The sequence below is a fragment of the Dendronephthya gigantea genome, unplaced genomic scaffold, assembly GCF_004324835.1.
Source record: "Dendronephthya gigantea isolate DGI-Jeju-01 unplaced genomic scaffold, DenGig_1.0 000093F, whole genome shotgun sequence".
In the NCBI taxonomy this organism is placed as follows: domain Eukaryota; kingdom Metazoa; phylum Cnidaria; class Anthozoa; order Malacalcyonacea; family Nephtheidae; genus Dendronephthya; species Dendronephthya gigantea.
This window is the reverse complement of record NW_021163103.1, coordinates 70,157-91,714: the sequence shown is the minus strand read 5'-3', so window position 1 is coordinate 91,714 and position 21,558 is coordinate 70,157. Positions and strand designations below refer to the sequence as shown.

Genomic DNA, 21,558 nt, shown 5'->3' with positions numbered 1-21,558 from the left:
ATTTCGAGAAGGCAGTTGAATACTAGTACTAGTTTGATACGCATTTTTTTTTCTTTTGGATTTTTAATTATATGTAGATATTTAATTAGATACGATTTAACTACCCAAAATCTAGTCAAACGTTTTATACAACGGATCCTAGGGCGGGGATTGATGTTGGGTTCAATGGGATGAGGTGTTAAGATCAAGTATATATGGACAATGGAAGTAAAAAAGTAAAAAGTACCATCTGCACACTTTCCCTTTTTCACGACTGTGACTGTTTTTCTTGACGTGCAAACGGTGGCATTTAGAAGACATTCATTGTTGTAGTCCCGGCCGTCCGACCCACAAACAGGGTCGTAATGTTGGGAGCAGAAAAACTTGCAGGAACACATGTATGAGGATTTAGTCGCCGGATTCAAGACACATTTCGAGCCGTGAGTACAAGTTGCGCCGTTGCATACGTCTGAAGATAAAAAAAAGAGTGAAATAGTCTTGATGAGTTAATAATACTATATGGATAACTCTGTTAATGCGAGATATTCTTTGCAATTCCAGCCTTTCCAGGTAGTTGCAACCACATAAAAAAGAAACATTTTTCCACTAGAAGACCTATTTTATAAAAATCAATGCTTTAACACCTGATGCATACCATTGTATATTTCATCTGAATATTAAACCTGAAGTGACCCAAGAAAATATACTTACTAACGACAGTAACACTAAAAATACAAGTTGCATTTAATCCAGCGTCGTCTGTTGCAGTATATTTGACCACTGTTGTACCAATAGGAAAGAATGAGTCAGAGGGAAAGCCTGAACTGTGAACAGAAGGTGGTTTGACATTATCTGTAGCTGTTGGTTTTTTGAAGGAGGAAGGTAGTCGGATGCTGTCGTTTTTATCTGTGTAGAGTTGAATGTTGGACGGACAGGTTGAGCCAAATGATGGGGGTTCACGATCTATAAAAGAACATTTAGTAAAATTTTGACAAAAAAATTATTACTATAAATTCTGTTCACTTGGGATAAGGCTGAACGTGATTGTACTAATCAAGGCGCTGTCAACACACAATTCAATTATAATCAGCAAATTTAACCAAATTTGCGTCATGTATTCATATTGTCTCATGATTCACAAGATATTTTTCCTGCCTTTCACGCACAACTAATAAAAAGTGCATAATCAATCCAGGAAACAATACTACGTCAGTTACGTCGAAATTGGTTTAATGATTCAAAAAATCTTAATAACTTCCGAAGGAATAGATAGACACAGGAAGTTTGCTCTTATTTAAACAAAATATCCTCTCAACTAACCTTCGACTGATACAGAAAAATAACAACGAACGTATTCTCCATTCTTGTTTGTCGCACTAACGTCGATCCGATGCCATCCAATACTCAGATTAACAGGAGAGGAGTAGCCATATGGATATATGTTGACTGGTAGATTTGTTCCATTATAGTCTGTTGCCGTGGGAACGACCCAATGAAAAGTTGCATAACTTTTTCCTGGGTCCGTAGGAATTGTTGTATCATTCGGACAATGTGATAGTTTAGGCCTTGTATCGACTGAAATAGAAAATATTTTTAAAGAAATTTGTGAAGAAAAAATAATTTGACCTTAACACTTAGACACAATTTTACTGATTCAAGTTGTACATTAAGAAAACCAAGAAGTCGAAGAGTATACAACACGGCAAATAGTCCGCGATCGAAAACTTTGTCATGATTTTAAAACAGATAGATATAGCCATCCCGTATATATAAATGAATTTGGAATTTATGTATTGTCTAGTTTCATCATGAGATTGCGATCAACATTGATAAGAGTTTCTTAGGACTTGATCTCTTAGGATTAGCGCTGTTAAGACCCATTTACACTTGCAATTTCTAACGGGATTTCAGTATGTGCGATTTTCCTCTTTTGATAAATGTGAACGAGTGAAATTAGTTAGTATAGTTACTGATATTCAAATACGAGCTCTTATACATTAAAGCATTCGAAACTAGTCACTTGTTCACATCTACCAAAGAGAAGAAAATCGCATATAAAATCACAGCAAAAATTGCAAGTGTAAACGGGCCTTTAGGAAGCGACAGAGTTATCCAGTAGATGTATGGATCAATAAATCGCATTAATTCGTAGCTTCTGCATCTATAATTGCAGGATAGATAAGATGATCCATATGATCATATTAGCCTTTCTCACGATGAGGAATATGCCGCCATTTTTGGGGTACTTTTTTCAAAAACCGTGAGCGTAAGACTTGGTAACGGCGACTGTCTTTAATTTTAGGCTGAATTTATTCTTCAAATTGCTTTTGATGTTTAAACATAATTTTTAAACCCATTTCAGAAAATTGAAATTACCGCAAAACGTCATCGGGAGAAAGGCTATAATTAGATACGATTCATCATCGTGGGTTATCGTGCACAACATGAAAGTCACCTGACAGTTAAACTATAAAGGCAACAAAAAACACAAATCGTCAGTATACCACTAACGTTAGATTTGCAAGGTCTGTCCACATGTAATGTTAGTTTAGTAAACTTACTTTTGCAGGTTGGTGCGTAGACAATCCATACTCCATTAATGCAAAGATCCCAACTCCAGCCAATTAAACGATATCCTGAGTCACACGAGAACTTACATCCTTTATATTCAGGAACATAACCACCCACGGTGTCACAGGTCACTGAGCCATGTTTTGGGGCTGGATGTGGCTTGCAACCTAAACGAAATTTATATTAAAAGAACATTTGAATGACAACACTATCTTTCTCCTATTTTAATTTTTAACTGATTTCTATTTTAACTGTTTTCCAATCTACTCAGGCATTCATTGCCATCTTCAAGATGTTTGTACGAAGTTGCAGTTTTATTCATATTTTATTGAATTATTTCACAATTTAAAATTATTGTATTGTTCAATATCAAACAGATATACTATAACAACTTTCGTCCCCCAAGGCCGGTTTTCCACTTGGCGAATTTATTCGCGCGACGCGAAGCGATATCTGAAATCCGGTGATGTGATTGGTTTGCGAAAAAGTAGAAACGCTTCCAACTTTTTATCTGTTCATAGTGGAAAACGGGCTTAACTTATCATGCAGGCTAATTAGTAAGAGATAGGTTTCTGGTTCCTACAACATGGTAATATTGTAATGGAAAATATAATTTAGACTGTGCACCTTATACAATGGATGAAGTGTAAACGAGGTCTTTGCTGAGCGCACATCACGTCTATACCGAAAGGACTGTAAAAACCAGGGTGTAAAGACCTAAAAGAATATTGCAAATAAAAACATAGAACTTCTACTCACTTTTTCCGGGCGGCGGTTTTACAGTTACATTTGCAGGTCTTGTAGAGTGAACACATTTAGATTGAGTTTTGTCATAGCTATAACCATTTTTACAACCACATTTGTGTCCACCAGGAATCCCGAAACACAGCTGGTCACAGCCACCGTTGTTTGTCTGGCATGGATGAGCGGCTGGATAATTCAAAATATTAAAATCATTATGATTCTTCAATCTTCACTCGCTGGGTTAATTTAAGATCCCCTTCCGAGATAAAAAAACTAAATCCATAGCCTCTGAACATCACATGGGAACATCCGTATTTTGATTCAGTCATGTTGCTATTTAGATGTAAAACCCAAAATACATTGAAAAAATTGCCATCCACAATTTAGTCATCATTAAACCTTCATCCTTATCTAAACCAAATGCAAGCCACTTAGCAGCCTCTGGGTTAACAACATAAATATTTTGTCACTGAGTGGATCATGAAGCTGAATATGAAGCTGAACTCCGCGGCCTCTCAGAGAGATTTGGGGCCCCGGGGCAAAATCTTCCTTGAAACCACTTTCCCCTTAGAGCATATTTCCCTCATATTCTTTTATTATTTATCGTATCTAAACATTTTTCCCGTGTGAACACCTGAATCGAGCTCTTTCCCAAATTCGTTGTGGGTGCATGGCCATATAGAGATTATCACATGCAAGCGTCACTTCCCGTGAATTCATTTGGGTTTTACTCTCACTTTAGTTTAAAATGACTGACAAGTATATCTGCGTGCAATTATGACGTACGCTTTGTTTTGTTATATCAGTTTGACAAAATTAATTACACCTTTACCTTTTTGACAGTTTTTTGCATGCGTTTTAAAAGTCTAAGCGAAACTAGCATCCTCGCGAAGGCTATAAACATCGCGGTAAATTTCGGAGATGAAAATAGAGCCAGACAATGGACACATACCTATTGTTGCTGGTGTTGCACACTTCGAGTCACAACATTTATCATTACTCGGGCAATCTGAGTCACTGACGCACGACGTTCCTTTGCCTCCACCATAAGGACAGCGTCCAGCTTTTACATCTGATAAACAAGAAAAAATATCAACTTTACATAGTGGGAATATACCGCAAACAGTAATATCCTTAATAAAGTATAATGCTATTGGCTATCCAAAAGTCCAAAAATTATTTGCTAGCTACGCGGCTGCCCACACGACTTCACAAGAAATCCCATCTGTAAAATATTTAATGCGTTTCCCCGAGGAAAAGCGAAGAATGAAATTTTGGATAGGAAGGGATGAACAGGAGCGTTTAAACAGCTCCCTGGGGAGAAAAGATGAAATACTTTGAAAATATCTGGTGAACAAACCTTGGACACACTCTCGAACCCTGAAACTGCTGTAATAACCATAAGCACAGCCCCACAAGTATCTTTCTTTCACAGCACACGACATCCAGTCATTGCACGGGCATCGCCACGTGTAACCCACGATATCTCGACAATTCAACCCACAAGTTGAGTTCTCCCTGACGTGTGAGTATCCTGACGGACATGATGGAGGTGCATTGATAACAGGACATGATTGAAACAAGATGCAGGTGAAATTGCTGCCATGTTGTGGGAACGAAAATGTGTAGTGTAGTCGTTTTTCTGAAATATAATATTCAATGTAAATTATTTTTGCCATTGCCTTTAGTTATTGTGCTTTATTTTGTCCCACAGACCACTTACGTTGTTTTGGTATGGAACTATATGCATGTATATCCATTGGTTTGCCCAGGTTAGTCGCCATTACTTTTATGTTTGCCGCAGTATTTACGTCACCACGATATACAGAGTCAGTATTCCAGTCTGTCCAGTACAGATGATCATTTAACGCTGTCAAGCCATAGGGGTGGTTCACTTCGGTTGTAAGACGAAACAAGAAGCCAACTTAAAAATAACATGAATATATTTTTCTAGGTATTTCCTGTATTGGTCAGTTTGAGGTAGGATAATGAGGATTATTTTTGAGGTGAAAGAGAACGAGATCTATACGAAAATTAGATAAGAAATTGCCCCTCCATCACTACTGGTAAAGATGTGACGATCATCAAATGTATTCACCACCACTTACAGAGAAGGATTTTCTGGTTCAACACAACCTTTCGTTTGAGCGTGTCGAGGTCCATTGCTTCAATATTATCTTCACCAGCATCGACCCAATACAACTTATTATAAACATGATCAATGGTGAGACCATTTGGCCAGTGAAGAGTGCGGTTTACCAGGTCCATTCTGTTTTCTCCGTTCATGTAGGCACGCTCGATTCTCGAGAAGCTTCCCCAATCAGTCCAGTACATATAACTAAAGAAATCGTTAGTGTTGGAAGCTGCTCAGTATTAAACCAAGCACAGAACGGTAGACATTCCTTTTTACAAAATTAATGCTATATTGTACTTTATACAAGTGTGTAGGTTAACGGAAAGATGTATAGTAACAGTTTTTACTGATTTTTTCTTCTTTATTTAAGTTGCAGTAGAATACGGCTATGTTAATGACAAAGTTATTTTGAATGAACAAACGTTAGGTTAATAGGTTTAACTAGAACTCACCCATCAATTGGATCCACAATGATATCTCTTGGTTCGTCCAAATTCGAATTGACCAAAGTCTTCCTAAATGACCCATCCAGCTTAGAAGTTTCAACAGTATTGTTTGTTGTGCTGGTCCAATATAACTGGCGACCAGCAAGATCTATGGTCAGTCCATCTGCCACACCAATATCATTGAACAACACCTCGAATCCTGTTCCGTTTCTGAATGCTCTACAGATGATTCTAAGGGTAACATCCGTCCAGTACACACGATCTTCAACCCAGTCATATTCCAACGCCACGGGGCGGGTGATATTTGCGGTTTTATCAAATGGAATTGCAATTGGTTTTACATTCACGTTGTCCAGCTGCATTTGGTAGATTTTGCCAGCATCAGCGTCCGCAAACATTATGAACTCTTTTGAAAAGAAAGGAAATTAAATTGGGAACCATTGGCTTTTACAATTGCATAAAACTATGTTCTTTATAATCCATCCTTAGTAAGGATCCACCTCAATGCATAATCCTTATCAAACTTCCCTCATGTGTCCACTTTATCAACAAGAGTATAATTATATACCAAGGGAACTGCCGTTCAGTGTCAAGATACGATTAACTAGCTATATACATTCTTTTCTTCAATTGATCCTGCATTGAGAATATTGACGAGCTTTGACTTCTAATTTCAAACTTACCTTCTTTAAAGGGATCCTCGCATGTTTTCTTATCATTCGCCAGTTTCTGGCCTAGCTGACATGCGCATGATGTTCCAGATGCAACCTTATGGAAACATAACTCTTCACATCCACCATTATTACTTCCACAATTAGTAGTTCCTGAAGGAAAATCTATGTTAAACGAAGACTGACTATTTTAGGCTCATATCTTCTGTCACGGTCTTTATACGAGGCTAATATATATCATGCTTGCTCAATATTGACACCACTGTGTTACAACAGACAGCGGCACAGTTATTACTCGCTAAAGACGAGATGTGTTTATAAAGAGGTGTGTGTTTATATCCATTCCGTGTTTTACTGACTTCACCCTCTATTATTAAATATTGGCACTAAGTGAGAAACAAAAAACTCCCACTTCTGTGCAAAAACTGTGAGTAAACGGCGGAAACTTCGGCTTTCCGGTTAAACAGGGCAAATATAGAGAAAACTAGATATGGATGTAAAAACGTTTTAACCTAGGGCAGGAACATTTTTACTAACCATCTTTCTGTTTCGAAGAGTCAATCACACGCAGTCCCATAGCCCCCTTAATTAAGTTTGTAGTTGGTACAGTTATGTTTACGAACATCACTCCAGTGTTTATATTAATGCCATTGATGGAATTAGTCAACCAGTCTGTATAATAGATTGAATCTCCTGTGATATCCAAGTCAAATCCATGGAACTGTGAAAGAGCCAATGATTTGTCTTCAAAGATAATTCTTCTGTTATTTCCGTCATAGTCAATAGAACTTATTTTATCATGAAACGCGTCGATCCAAAAGACAAGTCTTGCAGAGGTATCCAGGGTAACACCGTTTGGCCACGTGATGTTATCTTTGACCAAAGCAACACGGTTAGTACCGTCTAAATCACATCTTTCAACAGCTGCTTTGGCTCCCCAGTCAGACCAAAAGAGATATCTAGATATTAAAAAATATTTATTATCTAGCGAATGCATTGAATTAACGTTTCATAAAGTATAATTCATATGTAAAGGCATCTTTCATACACACCCTGCAATTGGATCAACTGCCATGCCACGAGGGTATTCAAGACCAGTATTTAGCAAAACTTTTCTAAACTTCCCATCAAGCGTTGCGACCTCGATCGTCCCTGATTTATAAGTGGTCCAGTACATCTTACGTCCGATCCAATCTATTGCAACACCCTCAACATTCACAACATCCTTCATTATCAGTGTTTTGCTCGTCCCATCGTAATTTACGCGATAAATAAGGCCCAGGGTGTGCTCACCAAAGTAGATGTGCTTTTGCTTTGTGTCTATACCTATAGGTACAGCTCTGTCCAGTCCTCCCAACACATTGGTCCGTGCCAAAGTGTTTAGATCCAAAACAAGAAGGTTGGTGATGTTAGAATAAACGAGATAAGGTTCCGAGGGTAGGGCATCTGTAATTAAACAGAGAAAAAAAAGTTATCCAGGAGAAGATAAGTCAATTCGCGAAAGAGATAGAAATACGAAGGAACACATACGCATACACAAAGAGAATGAGTGCCGGTGTGTTCCTACAGTAAAAGACAAATTTCAAGAAGGCAATTGAATACTAGTAGCTACTAGTTTGATACGCGTAATTTTGTTCTTTTACTTTTAGATAAATTCGTTCGATTCAATTGTTTTTTCGTTTTTCTGATATTTAATTTAATTAAAAGGCGGCGCTTTTAAGAACTTTTCGGAATCTTGGACGTCTTTCAGAGCTTTAAAAAATGCAATCAAATCCGGTTTCGATACAAATTGTTCAAACAGCTAAATTATAGCTAATCCTGCATGCCTCAACGTGCCTCGTAAATTCATATTGCCGGTGTAATACTATACACACTTTCGACCATTATACTTCAATTGATCTGGAAGGGTCGTTCATATACTAAAATAAACCATTGTATTCAGCTACTAAAATAAGATCGTTGGCTAAGAAAGCGGCGGAATGGAAAGCTACGAAACAAACGAAAGGCTGCTTCTAGGATGTTTACATAGAGATGAGAATGATAAGCCTTGTTCTCGTTTGCAAAAGCTGAAATTAGTGCCCCTTAACGACAGACTGAAACCAGCTAATGTAGAAGTCTCCTTATATTCAGCTGCAAACATCCGTAACTTTTCAAGGGAAAAAATCGCACATAATATAACAACAAAAATCGCAAGTGTAAACGTGCCTTTGCATGTTTGGCTACTTCGTGAGGGAGCGAAGATCCAGCCTCGTACTTCCCACGCGGTAAAAAAAAACATAGTTTCAAACTGCTAGCGAGGTCTATGTATTCCTTACTGGAAAATCAAGACTGAAAAACCTTCACTATATTGTGAAGAACATTTATACTTTGAACACACGAGCTTATCAGTTATCAGTTAAATTAACGAACTGATCCATTTACCAATGCACGAGTACTGAATTCATGCCCTGACACGTCTTTAAACTTAATCCTTTAATATGGCGCTGTGTTTTCATTCCGGATCGAAGAACAGAAGTTGAATAAATTTTAAAGCAGTGCATGATATAAACCGTGTATAAAGAGACAGCACAAACACTGATATGTGAAATTTGTTTGTTTGTGTCAGGTAATGACATGGGGAATACAAATCTTCAAATCTTCGGGAACAGTGAATAGATTAAAAAAATTGACGTGTACCTGTGTATGAATATCTTTTCAATTCAATTGCCTAGCAACATCTAAGCTTTTAATTCTGCCTAATCCAAATTAGCGAAAATATTTCTCCGGTAGACAAGAGTTATATCGTTATACAAAAGACAAATTTGTACATTGGCTTTGGAATTCTATGTATACATTGGAGATGGCTTTCTGTGTGTATTGTAAAGCAACTGCATGTTACAATCACTGCATGTGACACGTTTATCTTTCAAACTTCAATCAGACTGCACATTCTGATGGCGCTCAATCTCCAATTTTGTGAGGATATTTAGTTTTGTACTTTAGAAAACTCAGTATATCGACCCGCAAGGGCTGTGCCTTTTTCCTCAACACATTTCAGACGACACACTATTTTCTCGGCAAACATTACACTTGCACTTCCCCCCACGTTATCACAGCTTATTACAGTTCCTATTGTTGAATAAGCGGAAAAGGTATATTATAGCTGAACCAAACGAAAAAAAAAGAAATGATTGTAATTGAGTATAGCTACATAATCAGCTGAAAAGACCAATGGAAATATTGTGAATAAAACACAAAAAGTACAAAGCGATGACATCATGACACGTTAGAAGACATAATTAAAACACTATTAATTCTCTTACCAGAATAGACGGAAAACCATGCTAAAAAGACGACCAAACACAACATTATGTGACGGATGATCTCCACGATAACTTTCTAGATTGTGTGGAATATAAAGCCTCATCAGAAGACACCCGATACCCCGTAATATATACTTAATATCCACGCACGAATGCATGTCTGTTTCTCATGCTAAGAAAATTCATTGGAACCTCTTGATTGAAATACCCGGAAGATTTGAAAACGTCTATCTTTGGCGGTATTTACTATTGAAATGACCAATGGAAAATAATAGTTATTCTCCTGTGAACTCAATTGCTTGTTACGACTCCACTTACATCACTAGTAAAACATACTGAAGAAGCTTAAGTTGATTTTAATTTCTGCGTCATCCTAAATTATCACTAATATTCACTTGTAACAACAGCTACTGTGAGGCTCGCGTGAAGGGCGGTGATAATATAGGCTAAGTGATAACCATTTTGAAATATATACTATACCTTTTTAATATTTTGTCTTAAGTCTTTCAATATAGTTCGTCCAACAGAGTTATGTGTCACTGGCTAATGCCAAGCCCAAGATCCCAACAAGGAAGTTAGCAAAAAGGAACTACGCAATGTCAATGTTGTATTATTTACATTGAGCTTTATTAAAAAAAATTGATCTCTCGTAATTGACATTCAGGGCATTAAGGTCACGTAATGCAGTAGCCGTAGTGTTGTTGCTTCTTGTTTCATTTTGTAGTCGTAGTAAACTACACTGATTGGTTTATAATCAATCTTGTTTTGTAACGGGCAAGCGTCAAAAAATATCTGGGGTACGTGTCCTGCGTTCAGGGAACGACTTCCGATATGTTTGTATTTCATTGGAGAAGCCAGCGTAAATATTTTACAAGCACCGAAAAGTTGGGAAAGTTGCGGGAATTTTTATAATTCTGGGCTGCAAATATTTCTATGACACTGTTTATTATCGTTAAAATTGCCCGGTTCGGTGAGCCGATGAAAGAACAAGGTTCGGTTAATTAATGCCAAGGTCCCGTTCTTACAATTTTAATTTAAGGGCGTAGAATATGCTGGTCAGGGTTGGGGGCCTTGGTTCCAGGAGTGGCAGCGTAGTTGGCGGCAAGCGAGAAATGTTTTAAAATTTGATTGCTCTATATCCCCGGAAATAGGCGTCTTATCACATAGCGCCGAGCTTGAATTTGAGTGATTACCACTAAAAATTAAGACCCTTTCACCATTAGCAGTTATCTAGAGAAGTATATTTATTTGATATATTTAAAAAAGGTGATGTAAAAGAATACATGTCGACTACACTGGCATAAATTCATAAAAAATACAGTGAACTAATTGATATATGTTGTTCCTGATAATCGCCTAAAAAATTGAAGTGTTATTTAGAAACAATCAGTTTTGCCTTAGCAATGAAATGTGCAAAATGAATGTGAATATATGAAGTGTTCCATGTAACTGCTCCTGAAATTTTTTTTCTTGATGTCAATATCAACCAGGACTTATGCATTGTCCATTGTTTATGAAGTTTTATAAAAATACATGTACTAATTAAATGCATGGGCTAATCATATACGCTTCATATGTAAAAATAATCAATTACATACAAGCTGCATTGTCCCAACTATATCCAGCCAGTTCGCATGCAGGGATGTGTCACATGACCGGCCTAGGTTTCGCTTTGCTCTCTTGTGACGTCACCAACATTTTGGTACACAGAGCGACCTTGGTGGTCAGCGTTGTCGTTTGCATCTGTTTGGGCAACATTCCTTTTCGATTTCCGAGGGGCGTTTGGCAAGATGGAGGAAATTGTATCCCGAGCATAATCTGATTGTGGTGGAGGCTGCAATCTGGGAGAAGTTCAAATGATAGTTTAACATCGGATATCACAGAAAGTGGCGTGGAGAACGAGCCAAGAGTCGGCGGGTGTGATGCGATTTTGACGAACAAACAACTTTTATAATGAAATTCCTACTTTTTTCATCCGGATACGGGGCCAATGTTTTTAGCGTAGGTTTTTTGCAAAAGTTTAAACTGTTTATTCTTAGAGGTTTTATTAAACAAAATTGCAAGAAAAAGCTAACTAGGATCAGTGGAACTGATAAGGTTTGGATTTTCCCAAACGAAGTGAATGAATAATACTAGAAGCGAATATTTCGATGGACGTACAGTTACAGCCAACTAACCGCTACAACCAGAACCATAACTAAATTTACTCACCTCAACGGGTGTTGGACATCCGGAGTACGCTGTAATGATCCTGTGATAGGTACTTCGTAGACATTTGAAACTGCTGTTTGTTTAGGGAGGTACACAGCCGTCTTATCTCGCTTCCCAGGTATCATATCAACCACTGCATCTTCAGGCAGTTTCTCCTTTGCGGGTAATGGATCAGCCTGGTCATCATCAGGATATTCATACACATGAGGATGAGAGGGATCATTGCTGCTGGATTGGCCTACTGGAGATCTTTCATAGTAGGAAGGAGGGGGGGCATTAATATCGCTGAATACTGTAAAAGATATGTTTGTAAATACTGGTTTAGTTTGTAAATACTAACCACATAAGGGCAGTGTACATCAAGTAGTTAGGTTGAGCTTCTCTCCTATTTCGAGAGGATTTTTTGTCTGGTTGGGTTTACAAATTTCTAAAATATTTATTTTTGTACTCTAAAGAAAAGCCAAACCTCATGCGACATGGTAAAAGAAGAAGTTAGTATCTTTACATCAACAGGTTTTATTCGTGTTACTATATAATTATTTGAAAAGGCGACCTGTGGAACACCTCCTTCAATATTTTGGAACTTAGAGAATCGCTTACCTTGATTAACGAAGCTGAGTTGAATACCTTTATCTGCGCAAGGTGTTTCATAGAAATCGTTTGATAGATTTTGTGTTGAATGCTGACCAGTTATCGTTCTTTCTCCATCAGTAGAGTTGAACTGTACTGGCGGGAAGGAGCTGTCGGGGAAGAAAAAATAAAATAGAAATGCACTTCCATTAGCAAGTAAAAAAATTTACTCACATCCTTCCCAAATGCTTCTTTTTAAATTTGACCAAAAACATATTCACCCCTTATTCTTGCGACGTCTATACATCCAGAATGCAAACACAAGGAAAATGAGAACAACAACAGCCACAACAACACCAGCTATAACTGGTGCTTTTGATGTTGACTTTTCTCCTGTAGAGGCTTCGTTATCGACGTTATTAATAGACGGCGATGATGGTGAAGATGTCGGCGTAAAAGTAGATGTCAGAGTCGTTGGCGGAACTGTTTCAGTACCACTGACTGGATATGGGAGATCTCCCTTTTGTATTACTTTTTCTGTCAGGTTGTTGAGATTGGCTGACGAGAAAGCTAGATCTGGTACAAGTGAGCTTGATTTTGGATCGAGGACTAGGAAATCGACTTTTGTGTTTTGGCCTTCTTCTTTCATGTTCACAATAATAACATGGTCAGCTTTAAATTCGTACGTGTCACTCTCGCGTTTTTTACGACTGAAGGCGAAAAAAATTCCTGTAGTTCATATTACAATAATAGTTTAATTTATTTAATATTTAAAGTGTTGGGGCCTGTAAATATCAGTTGAGCATGGAGAGTGTTTTTTTTCGTCTAACTTTGTTTTAGTACCGCAATAGTTATCGAGTTTATAGAGATTCACTCATCAAACAATCAAGAAATAACTACTTTAAATAGGGTAGAAAAACAACTAAATGATTCTATATACATCAATACATAAGATCTCCTTTCTTTCGCGAATATTCCGCAACAGAACTAAGGAATTTCACACAATGAGATACGCGACGTTTAACTGTGATTTCTAAAGTAGATATCTATAACAGCCATGCATGCCGGGAACAGCAGGTCCTTGGCGAGCCCAGCAACCCGCGAGATGCATGTTTGCGCGTCATGGCTGAACCCTTGCATGTTAACTTTGTCTTATAAGTTATAACCCAAGTCCAACGCATATTGACGGAATATGAAGTGTATAATACAGCTACATACCTTGTGGTGCTTTTATCAAAAGAACATGTTTCATTTTCACAAACGTTTGTCAAAGCTTTCGCGATACTACTTCGAATCTTATCCTCTGAAACCTAGATTTAGATATTTAAAAGTTAGTCTTTAAAAGAAACAAAAAACTCCTGGTTTTTGACGTATATATACATGCAGTTACCCCCAATACTTCATTAAACGAGACTATTGATTTCCCGAGATTGCCAAGAATTGCCCTACACCGCTAGGTAGCCGGCGTTAACTGCGGGTATTTATGATGAGCAGATAAACTCTCACAAAAAAGTTCTTAAATAATCACATTATATATTCAATTACATCAATTTTTTACATACTTGTGATAGTTTCATGTTGAACACTATTTGAACAACAGAGTTACCTAAAACAGACAACAACAAGTTAAAATGGCAGCGGTTTATTTTTCCGTTAGAAGAATTAAGGAATTGGAAACTCGATCGTGCAAAACTGGCTCCTAAAACCTCAGTGTTCAGGCGTTGTCCAACAACAAAAAATTGAGCAATTGCATGTTTGATTAATCTCAAAAACCTGTCCTAAGGCTCTAGCAGTGGCTGTATTTATATAATTATTTGACATGAAATATGCAGTCGTTTTCCAATTATCAAAACATTATCATGTTATAAAGCATACTATAATCAAAGAAACAATTCTCAGCTCCTGTTGTAGTTGACGTCTTGGGGGATTCACATTTCTTGCAAGAAGTTTGTCCTGCGGAATCTTGATACTCAGTCACTGGACATGGTTCACACTTCGTTTTGTTTTGATCGAGATAACTGCCTCGTGGACATTCCACTGAAGAGTATAATATTAGAAAATTTATTATAAAAAAAAAACAGGCGAAGAAAAATTTGGAAGAAAGGGAATGTGTAGAAAAGAGGCAGATGACATAGTTTTACAGACGAAAGTTTAGTATTCATGCAATAAGCATTTACCGCAGACATCTTTGTATATCGCCGAACCAGAAGGACAATACGGAGAATCGGATTGTTTTGGCGTCGGTTCTAAAAAGTTTTTAATTATAATAAGTTAAAACGTTAAAGGATACGTTTTGCGAGTTACCCAACGCGGTACACTCAAAATTATTGATGCATGTTTTTATGATCAGTATTCCATTTTCATCCATATTTTCAAATAAGTTCAAGAAAATAAGACAGTCAAGAACTTACTGTAGCATGTCGGAGGACTATTCACGTCAGCAAGTGTGACATATGTCCCAGCGTTGTTTCCTCTTATCCACTGCTTCTCATAACATTGTAACTTCAAGAAATCGTTGAAAACTGCATTATATCCACTTTTACATGTGACTTCACACTGCACGGAATTATCCTTGTCTTGACATTGCATTGTGCTCGAGCGGGTGAAAGATTCTGCATTTGAATTGAGGTCATCACAGCCTATGATGAAATTATAACAGATTTGTCATACCAATTACAATCGCAACCAATTTACTATTTTTCAGTATTTATGTTATGATACCCGCCATAGGCGTTACACCAAACAAAACTATTCTATCAACTTCCGGGATATGAAACTACAATCGGATAAAACAGCTGAAGTAGTTCCCTGTCTTACGGGTAGTGTCGCAGCTCCTCGCAAGAATGATTTTCATTGGCTGAACTTTATAATAATTTCTCATTTAAACTTGGCTTACCACAAGATTTGCTTTTAATAACAGTGATATCTTTCTGTTCAGCGCATTTTTCCTTCTGTAATTCGCATTCATTTTTGTATGTTTTCCCATCTGAGCTGCAAACAGTAGCGTTAACATCTGCGCATGTAAACTTGCATTCACATTTTGCTTTGCCACCCACAATTTCACACTGCGCTCCAAAACCACATTTCACTGTGCTGCAGTCGTCTAAAAGACAGAAACGAGAAATAAGTTTTTAATGTGGTAAAATATTTAGGAAACTTTCAAAACGCCAGAAGTGAAAAAGACAAAATTGAGACGGTGCCTGGACAAAGTTATTTTTACGAGTAACTTTAAACCCGTTTCCAAATACATTTGCTTAGTCCTCCCAGTAGAGCAAGTGATTGAATCAAGAGAGATCAGTGTTGGGATGAGGTGCAGAGAATGCAGGTGAAATTGAAACGCTAAAATATTAAACGCTAAAATATTACATAATTACCACACTTTCCCATTTTTGCGACTGTGATTATTTTTTGTGTTGTGCAAACGGTAACATTTAAGAGACATTCATTGTTGTAGTCCTGACCGTCCGACCCGCAAACGGGGTCGTGAATTTGCGGGCAGAGAGAATTGCAGGTACACATGTGTGAAGATTTCGTCGTCCAGTCCAAAAGACATTTTGCTCCATGAGAACATTTTACACCATTGCACACGTCTGAAAGAATTGGGAATTGAATAAATAAAAATAATTTCCTGATGTTATTCTTTATATTACGAGATTTTTATGTTTTAACTGTTTTCATGGCCATAGATAAAAGCTTTTGGGGAGGGTGCATATTCATATATTTGTCTTTGGCCAGACGGATTTGTTTGGAAAGTTATTGTTGCTTGTTACACAAAAATATACGAATAAACACCAATTCAAATTTAGATATCCTCGTTCTTTTACTGAACAACACCAAATATCTTTCAAGGATTTTAAAATGCTTACAGGCGAACATGTAGATATTTCTGACTGAGATTTTACAAAATAAGTTACTTACTAACGACAGTAACACTAAAAATACAAGTTGCGTTTAATCCAGCATCGTCTGTTGCAGTATATTTGACCACTGTTGTACCAATAGGAAAGAAGGAGTCAGAGGGAAAGCCTGAACTGTGAACAGAAGGTGGTTTGGCATTATCTGTAGCAGTTGGTTCTTTGAAGGAAGAAGGAAGGCGGATGCTGTCATCATTATCTGTGTATAGTTGAATGTTGGATGGACAAGTTGAGCCAAATGACGGGGGTTCACGATCTGTAAAGTATTTAAGAAGAAACAAAATAAAGCCCTTTACACAAAGGCAAGTGTTATTGGCAAAAAGTTAAATTTACAAATTTTACTTAACAAAAAGCCTCGCTAAAATGTAAGCATCAACAAGTGCAAGGAGAGTTCTTGGTGTACTGTTTTCTGTTCTGGATAACGCTATATATATCCGCTGGCCAAATAGTTTATATCATCCAATTTGTCAATTAGAAGTTGTCAAACTCAACTTCCTTATTTTAATTATATAAATAATTGAGTTAAATAAATGAGTTATATAAATAAATAAAGACATGACTGTTCGATGTCGTTGGATATAGTTTTTCATTTGTACAGTTAGCGCGCGTGAAATTTGGGATACTTTAACTCTTTTTAAAGTTTGGGGACCAGGTAAGGTATAGACTCAACTAACCTTCAACTGTTACGAAGAAAAAACAATAAACGTATTCTCCATTTTTGTCTGTCGCACCAACGTCTATCCAATGCCATCCAATACTCAGATTAACAGGAGAGGAGTAGCCATATGGATATATGTCGACTGGTAAACTTGTCCCATTATAGTCTGATGCCGTGGGAACGTCCCAATGAAAAGTTGCATAGCTTTTTCCTGGGTCTGTAGGAATTTTTGTATCATTCGGACAATGTGACAGTTTAGGCTTTGTGCTAACTAAAAATAAAAGTTGAGAATATAAAACAACGTTCCTGTAGTTTATTATATAAATATTTTCGCTTTTGCCTCAATTGCCTGAATATCTACAAATTAAGATTAAAATCTACAATTCACGAATTGAATGAACAAAAATTCTGAAAGACCGGAATTTAATGAAGACTTGATTAAAAGATTTCACTTACTTTCACAGGATGGTGTTGGGTCAAACCAACCAAACTGACACACGACTTTCCGTTGCCTCCGCCATAAGGACAGCGTCCAGCTTTTACATCTGACGAAGATAAAAATTATTGATTAAGACAAACTGTGAAAAATGCTTGATGATAAAGAATTTTGTGTTATCACATGTAAGTCTGACAGACTGCGTCGCATTGCGTAGGTTTTTTACAAAACATATATTGGGGCGATGTATTTCCTCAATCATTCCATTCGCGTCAACCCGCTTAGGTTGAGGTTTTTGTTGTGAAAAAATTGAGTATATTTCACCTTGGACACACTCTCGAACTCTGAAACTGCTGTAATAACCATAAGCACAGCCCCACAAGTATCTTTCTTTCACAGCACACGACATCCAGTCATTGCACGGGCATCGCCACGTGTAACCCACGATATCTCGACAGTTCAACCCACAGGTTGAGTTCTCCCTGACGTGTGAGTATCCTGGCGGACATGATGGAGGTGCATTGATAGCAGGACATGATTGAGATAAGATGCAGGTAAAATTGCTGCCACGTTGTGGGAACGAAAATGTGTAGTGTAGTCGTTTTTCTGAAAAATAAATATTCTGATCAATGTAAATTATATTTGCCCCTGTCTTTAGTTATTGTTCTTTATTTTGTCCTACAGACCACTTACGTTGTTTTGGTATGGAACTATATGCATGTATATCCATTGGTTTGCCCAGATTAGTCGCCATTACTCTTATGTTTGCCGCAGTATTTACGTCACCACGATATACAGAGTCAGTATTCCAGTCTGTCCAGTACAGATGATCGTATAACGATGTCAAGCCATAGGGGTGGTTCACTTCGGTTGCAAGACCAAACAAGAAGCCAACTAAAAAATAGCAAGAGTGCTATTATGCAAAATAGCAAGAATGAAAAGTATTCTAAGAGCTACGAAATTGTGCTATACTAACGTTCGCCTGGAACACTTGAACATTGCAGGAACATCAGTTGAAGCTAGGCTGTAAGAAGCTAGGCTGCAAGACTGCCGTGAGAAATGTGTTGGGGCACTACTTCAAGTAATGAAGTTACCAATTTACTTGAATTTATTTTTCACGATAAAAGTCACATAGTAAATAAACGTCTCATTGTTGTGATCGTCAAAATTTAAAAATGAGATACGTACACAGAAGGATTTTCTGGTTCAAGATGACCTTTCGTTCTAGCGTGTCGAGGTCCATTGCTTCAATATTATCTTCATGAGCATCGACCCAATACAACTTATTATAAACATGATCAATGGTGAGTCCATTTGGCCAGTAAAGAGTGTGGTTTACCAGATCCATTCTGTTTTCTCCGTTCATGTAGGCACGCTCGATTCTTGGTAACTTTCCCCAATCAGTCCAGTACATATAACTAAAGAAATCGGTAGTGTTTGAAACTTGCACTAAGACAAGCACAGTAGATATATTCCTAACTACAAATGTTATATTGCACTTTATACAAGTGTGTGGGTTAACAGAAAGATGCATAATCACTGTTTTTACTGATTTTTCTTCTTTAATTAAGTTGCACTATAGCATATAGGTCTCTACTATATTTTAGTGACAAAGTTATTTTCAATGAACAAGCGTTAGGTTTAACTAGAACTCACCCATCAATTGGATCCACAATGATATCTCTTGGTTCGTCCAGATTTGATTTTACCAAAGTCTTCCTAAATGACCCATCCAGCTTAGAAGTTTCAACAGTATTGTAGGTTGTGCTGGTCCAATATAACTGGCGACCAGCAAGATCTATGGTCAGTCCATCTGCCACACCAATATCATTGAACAACACCTCGAATCCTGTTCCATTTCTGAATGCTCTACAGATGATTCTAAGGGTAACATCCGTCCAGTACACACGATCTTCAACCCAGTCATATTCCAACGCCACGGGGCGGGTAATATTGGTGTTTTCATCAAATGGGAGTGCAATTGGTTTCACATTCACGCTGTCCAGTTGCATTTGGTAGATTTTGCCATCATCAGCGTCAGCGAACATTAGGAATTCTTTTAAACGGAAAGGAAATTAAGATTGGAAGCTATTAGTTTAACTATTTATTGCACAGATGTGTATGTAATAATAACCTAACATCGAACAAAAGTTCTTCAAATTTATTCGCAGCGAGGATTCATCTAAATGTATGCACTTTAGGGAAGCAGAGTTTATTGATCTTTGAGAACATTGACGAGCTTTATCTTCTAATTTTAGACCTACCGTCTTTAAAAGCGTCCTCACATGTTTTCTTATCATTCGCAAGTTTCTGGCCTAGCTGACATGCGCATGATGTTCCAGATGGAGCCTTATGGAAACATAACTCTTCACATCCTCCATTACTGCTTCCACAATTAGTAGTTCCTGGAATTGGGAAATCATTCGTTAATTGATAAGGAAATTCTATGAGGTTTGGGAAAACGGGTTTTATAGGATCTGGTTTGGTTTAAAAGCAGTTTCTTCATGCTTCTCTGAATTTTCCGTCTAATATTAACCAGCTCAGCAACAAGCAATGAACGAAAAAACGGCTTTCCGCGAAAACACCCTAAATATGAGAAACTAGATATTTTTTTAAAATAACCTTTAACACCAGGGCAAACACTTTTTTACTAACCATCTTTCTGTTTCGAAGAGTCAATCACACGCAGTCCCATAGCCCCCTTAATCCAGTTTGTAGTTGGTACAGTTATGTTTACGAACATCACTCCAGTGTTTATGTTAATGCCATTGATGGAATTAGTCAACCAGTCTGTATAATAGATTGAATCTCCTGTGATATCCAAATCAAATCCATGGAACTGTGAAAGAGCCAATGATTTATCTTCAAAGATAATTCTTCTGTTATTTCCGTCATAGTCAATGGAACTGATTTTATCATGAAACGCGTCTATCCAATAGACAAGTCTTGCAGAGGTATCCAGGGTAACACCGTTTGGCCACGTGATGTTATCTTTGACCAAAGCAACACGGTTAGTACCGTCTAAATCACATCTTTCAACAGCTGCTTTGGCTCCCCAGTCAGACCAAAAGAGATATCTAGATAATAAAAAAATATTTATTATCTAGCGAATGCATTAAATTCACGTTTTATAAAATATAATTAATTCTTTTATACACACCCTGCAATCGGATCAACTGCCATGCCACGGGGGTATTCAAGACCAGTATTTAGCAAAACTTTTCTAAACTGCCCATCAAGCGTTGCGACGTCGATTGTTCCCGATTGATAAGAAGTCCAGTATATCTTACGTCCGATCCAATCTATTGCCACACCCTCAACATTCACAACATTCTCCATTATCAGTGTTTTGCTCGTCCCATCGTAATTTACACGATAGATAAGGCCCAGGGTGTGCTCACCAAAGTAAATGTGCTTTTGCTTGGTGTCTATACCTATAGGTATAGCTCTGTCCAGTCTCCATAACACGTTACTTCGTGCTAAGGTGTTTATATCCAAAATAAAGAGGTTGGTGATGTTGGAATAGACAATGAACGGTTCTGGAGGCAATGGTTCTATAAATAGAGAAAGAAAATATTGAAATATTTTCTATATGAAACCCAATTATCTTTGCACTGCTCTCTCCTGAGCTCAAGTTTAAAGATGACGTCTTCTTGCGCCCGTGTTACTAGTGAATGTCATAATCAGGGCAAACGTCATATTCCAGTAGGGCTCAACTATTTTGAAGAGTTCTCCCGGTGCCCAGTCGTTTACCACAACTCGTATGCTAATCTGGTTTGGGCTCGAACTATCAAAGGACCAACTAATTTTACTTATGTTACATGACGTATTTTAAGCACGATGCTATGATCTTCTCTCTACAGCAATATAGAAAAATACGTAAATAGAAAATCTTACACCAGGGTTACACTTTCCCTTTTTG

General features: G+C 37.5%; 1 protein-coding gene across 7 annotated transcripts in view; it reads right to left on the bottom strand.

Moving 5' to 3' along the window:
- Nucleotides 1–21,558, bottom strand: part of LOC114533564 — a 49,901-nt gene that overhangs the window by 14,705 nt on the left and 13,638 nt on the right. For 3 of the 7 annotated variants that reach the window (XM_028555099.1, XM_028555098.1, XM_028555097.1), the window contains exons 1-15: nucleotides 10,328–10,431; nucleotides 9,848–9,923; nucleotides 7,598–7,991; nucleotides 7,083–7,504; nucleotides 6,558–6,698; nucleotides 5,881–6,280; nucleotides 5,403–5,632; nucleotides 5,018–5,218; nucleotides 4,655–4,936; nucleotides 4,247–4,366; nucleotides 3,310–3,480; nucleotides 2,541–2,717; nucleotides 1,300–1,554; nucleotides 691–942; nucleotides 227–448 (exon numbers count right to left, since the gene is read on the bottom strand). In XM_028555099.1, the coding sequence (XP_028410900.1) occupies nucleotides 227–448; nucleotides 691–942; nucleotides 1,300–1,554; nucleotides 2,541–2,717; nucleotides 3,310–3,480; nucleotides 4,247–4,366; nucleotides 4,655–4,936; nucleotides 5,018–5,218; nucleotides 5,403–5,632; nucleotides 5,881–6,280; nucleotides 6,558–6,698; nucleotides 7,083–7,504; nucleotides 7,598–7,991; nucleotides 9,848–9,893 (3,313 nt within the window). In that variant the 5' untranslated portion in view covers nucleotides 9,894–9,923; nucleotides 10,328–10,431. Of the gene's footprint in view, nucleotides 1–226; nucleotides 449–690; nucleotides 943–1,299; nucleotides 1,555–2,540; nucleotides 2,718–3,309; nucleotides 3,481–4,246; nucleotides 4,367–4,654; nucleotides 4,937–5,017; nucleotides 5,219–5,402; nucleotides 5,633–5,880; nucleotides 6,281–6,557; nucleotides 6,699–7,082; nucleotides 7,505–7,597; nucleotides 7,992–9,847; nucleotides 9,924–10,327; nucleotides 10,432–18,824; nucleotides 19,055–19,292; nucleotides 19,693–19,900; nucleotides 20,042–20,291; nucleotides 20,714–21,558 lie in introns of those variants that run through there. The other 4 variants (XM_028555101.1, XM_028555100.1, XM_028555102.1 and 1 more) reach the window with 3 other exon arrangements.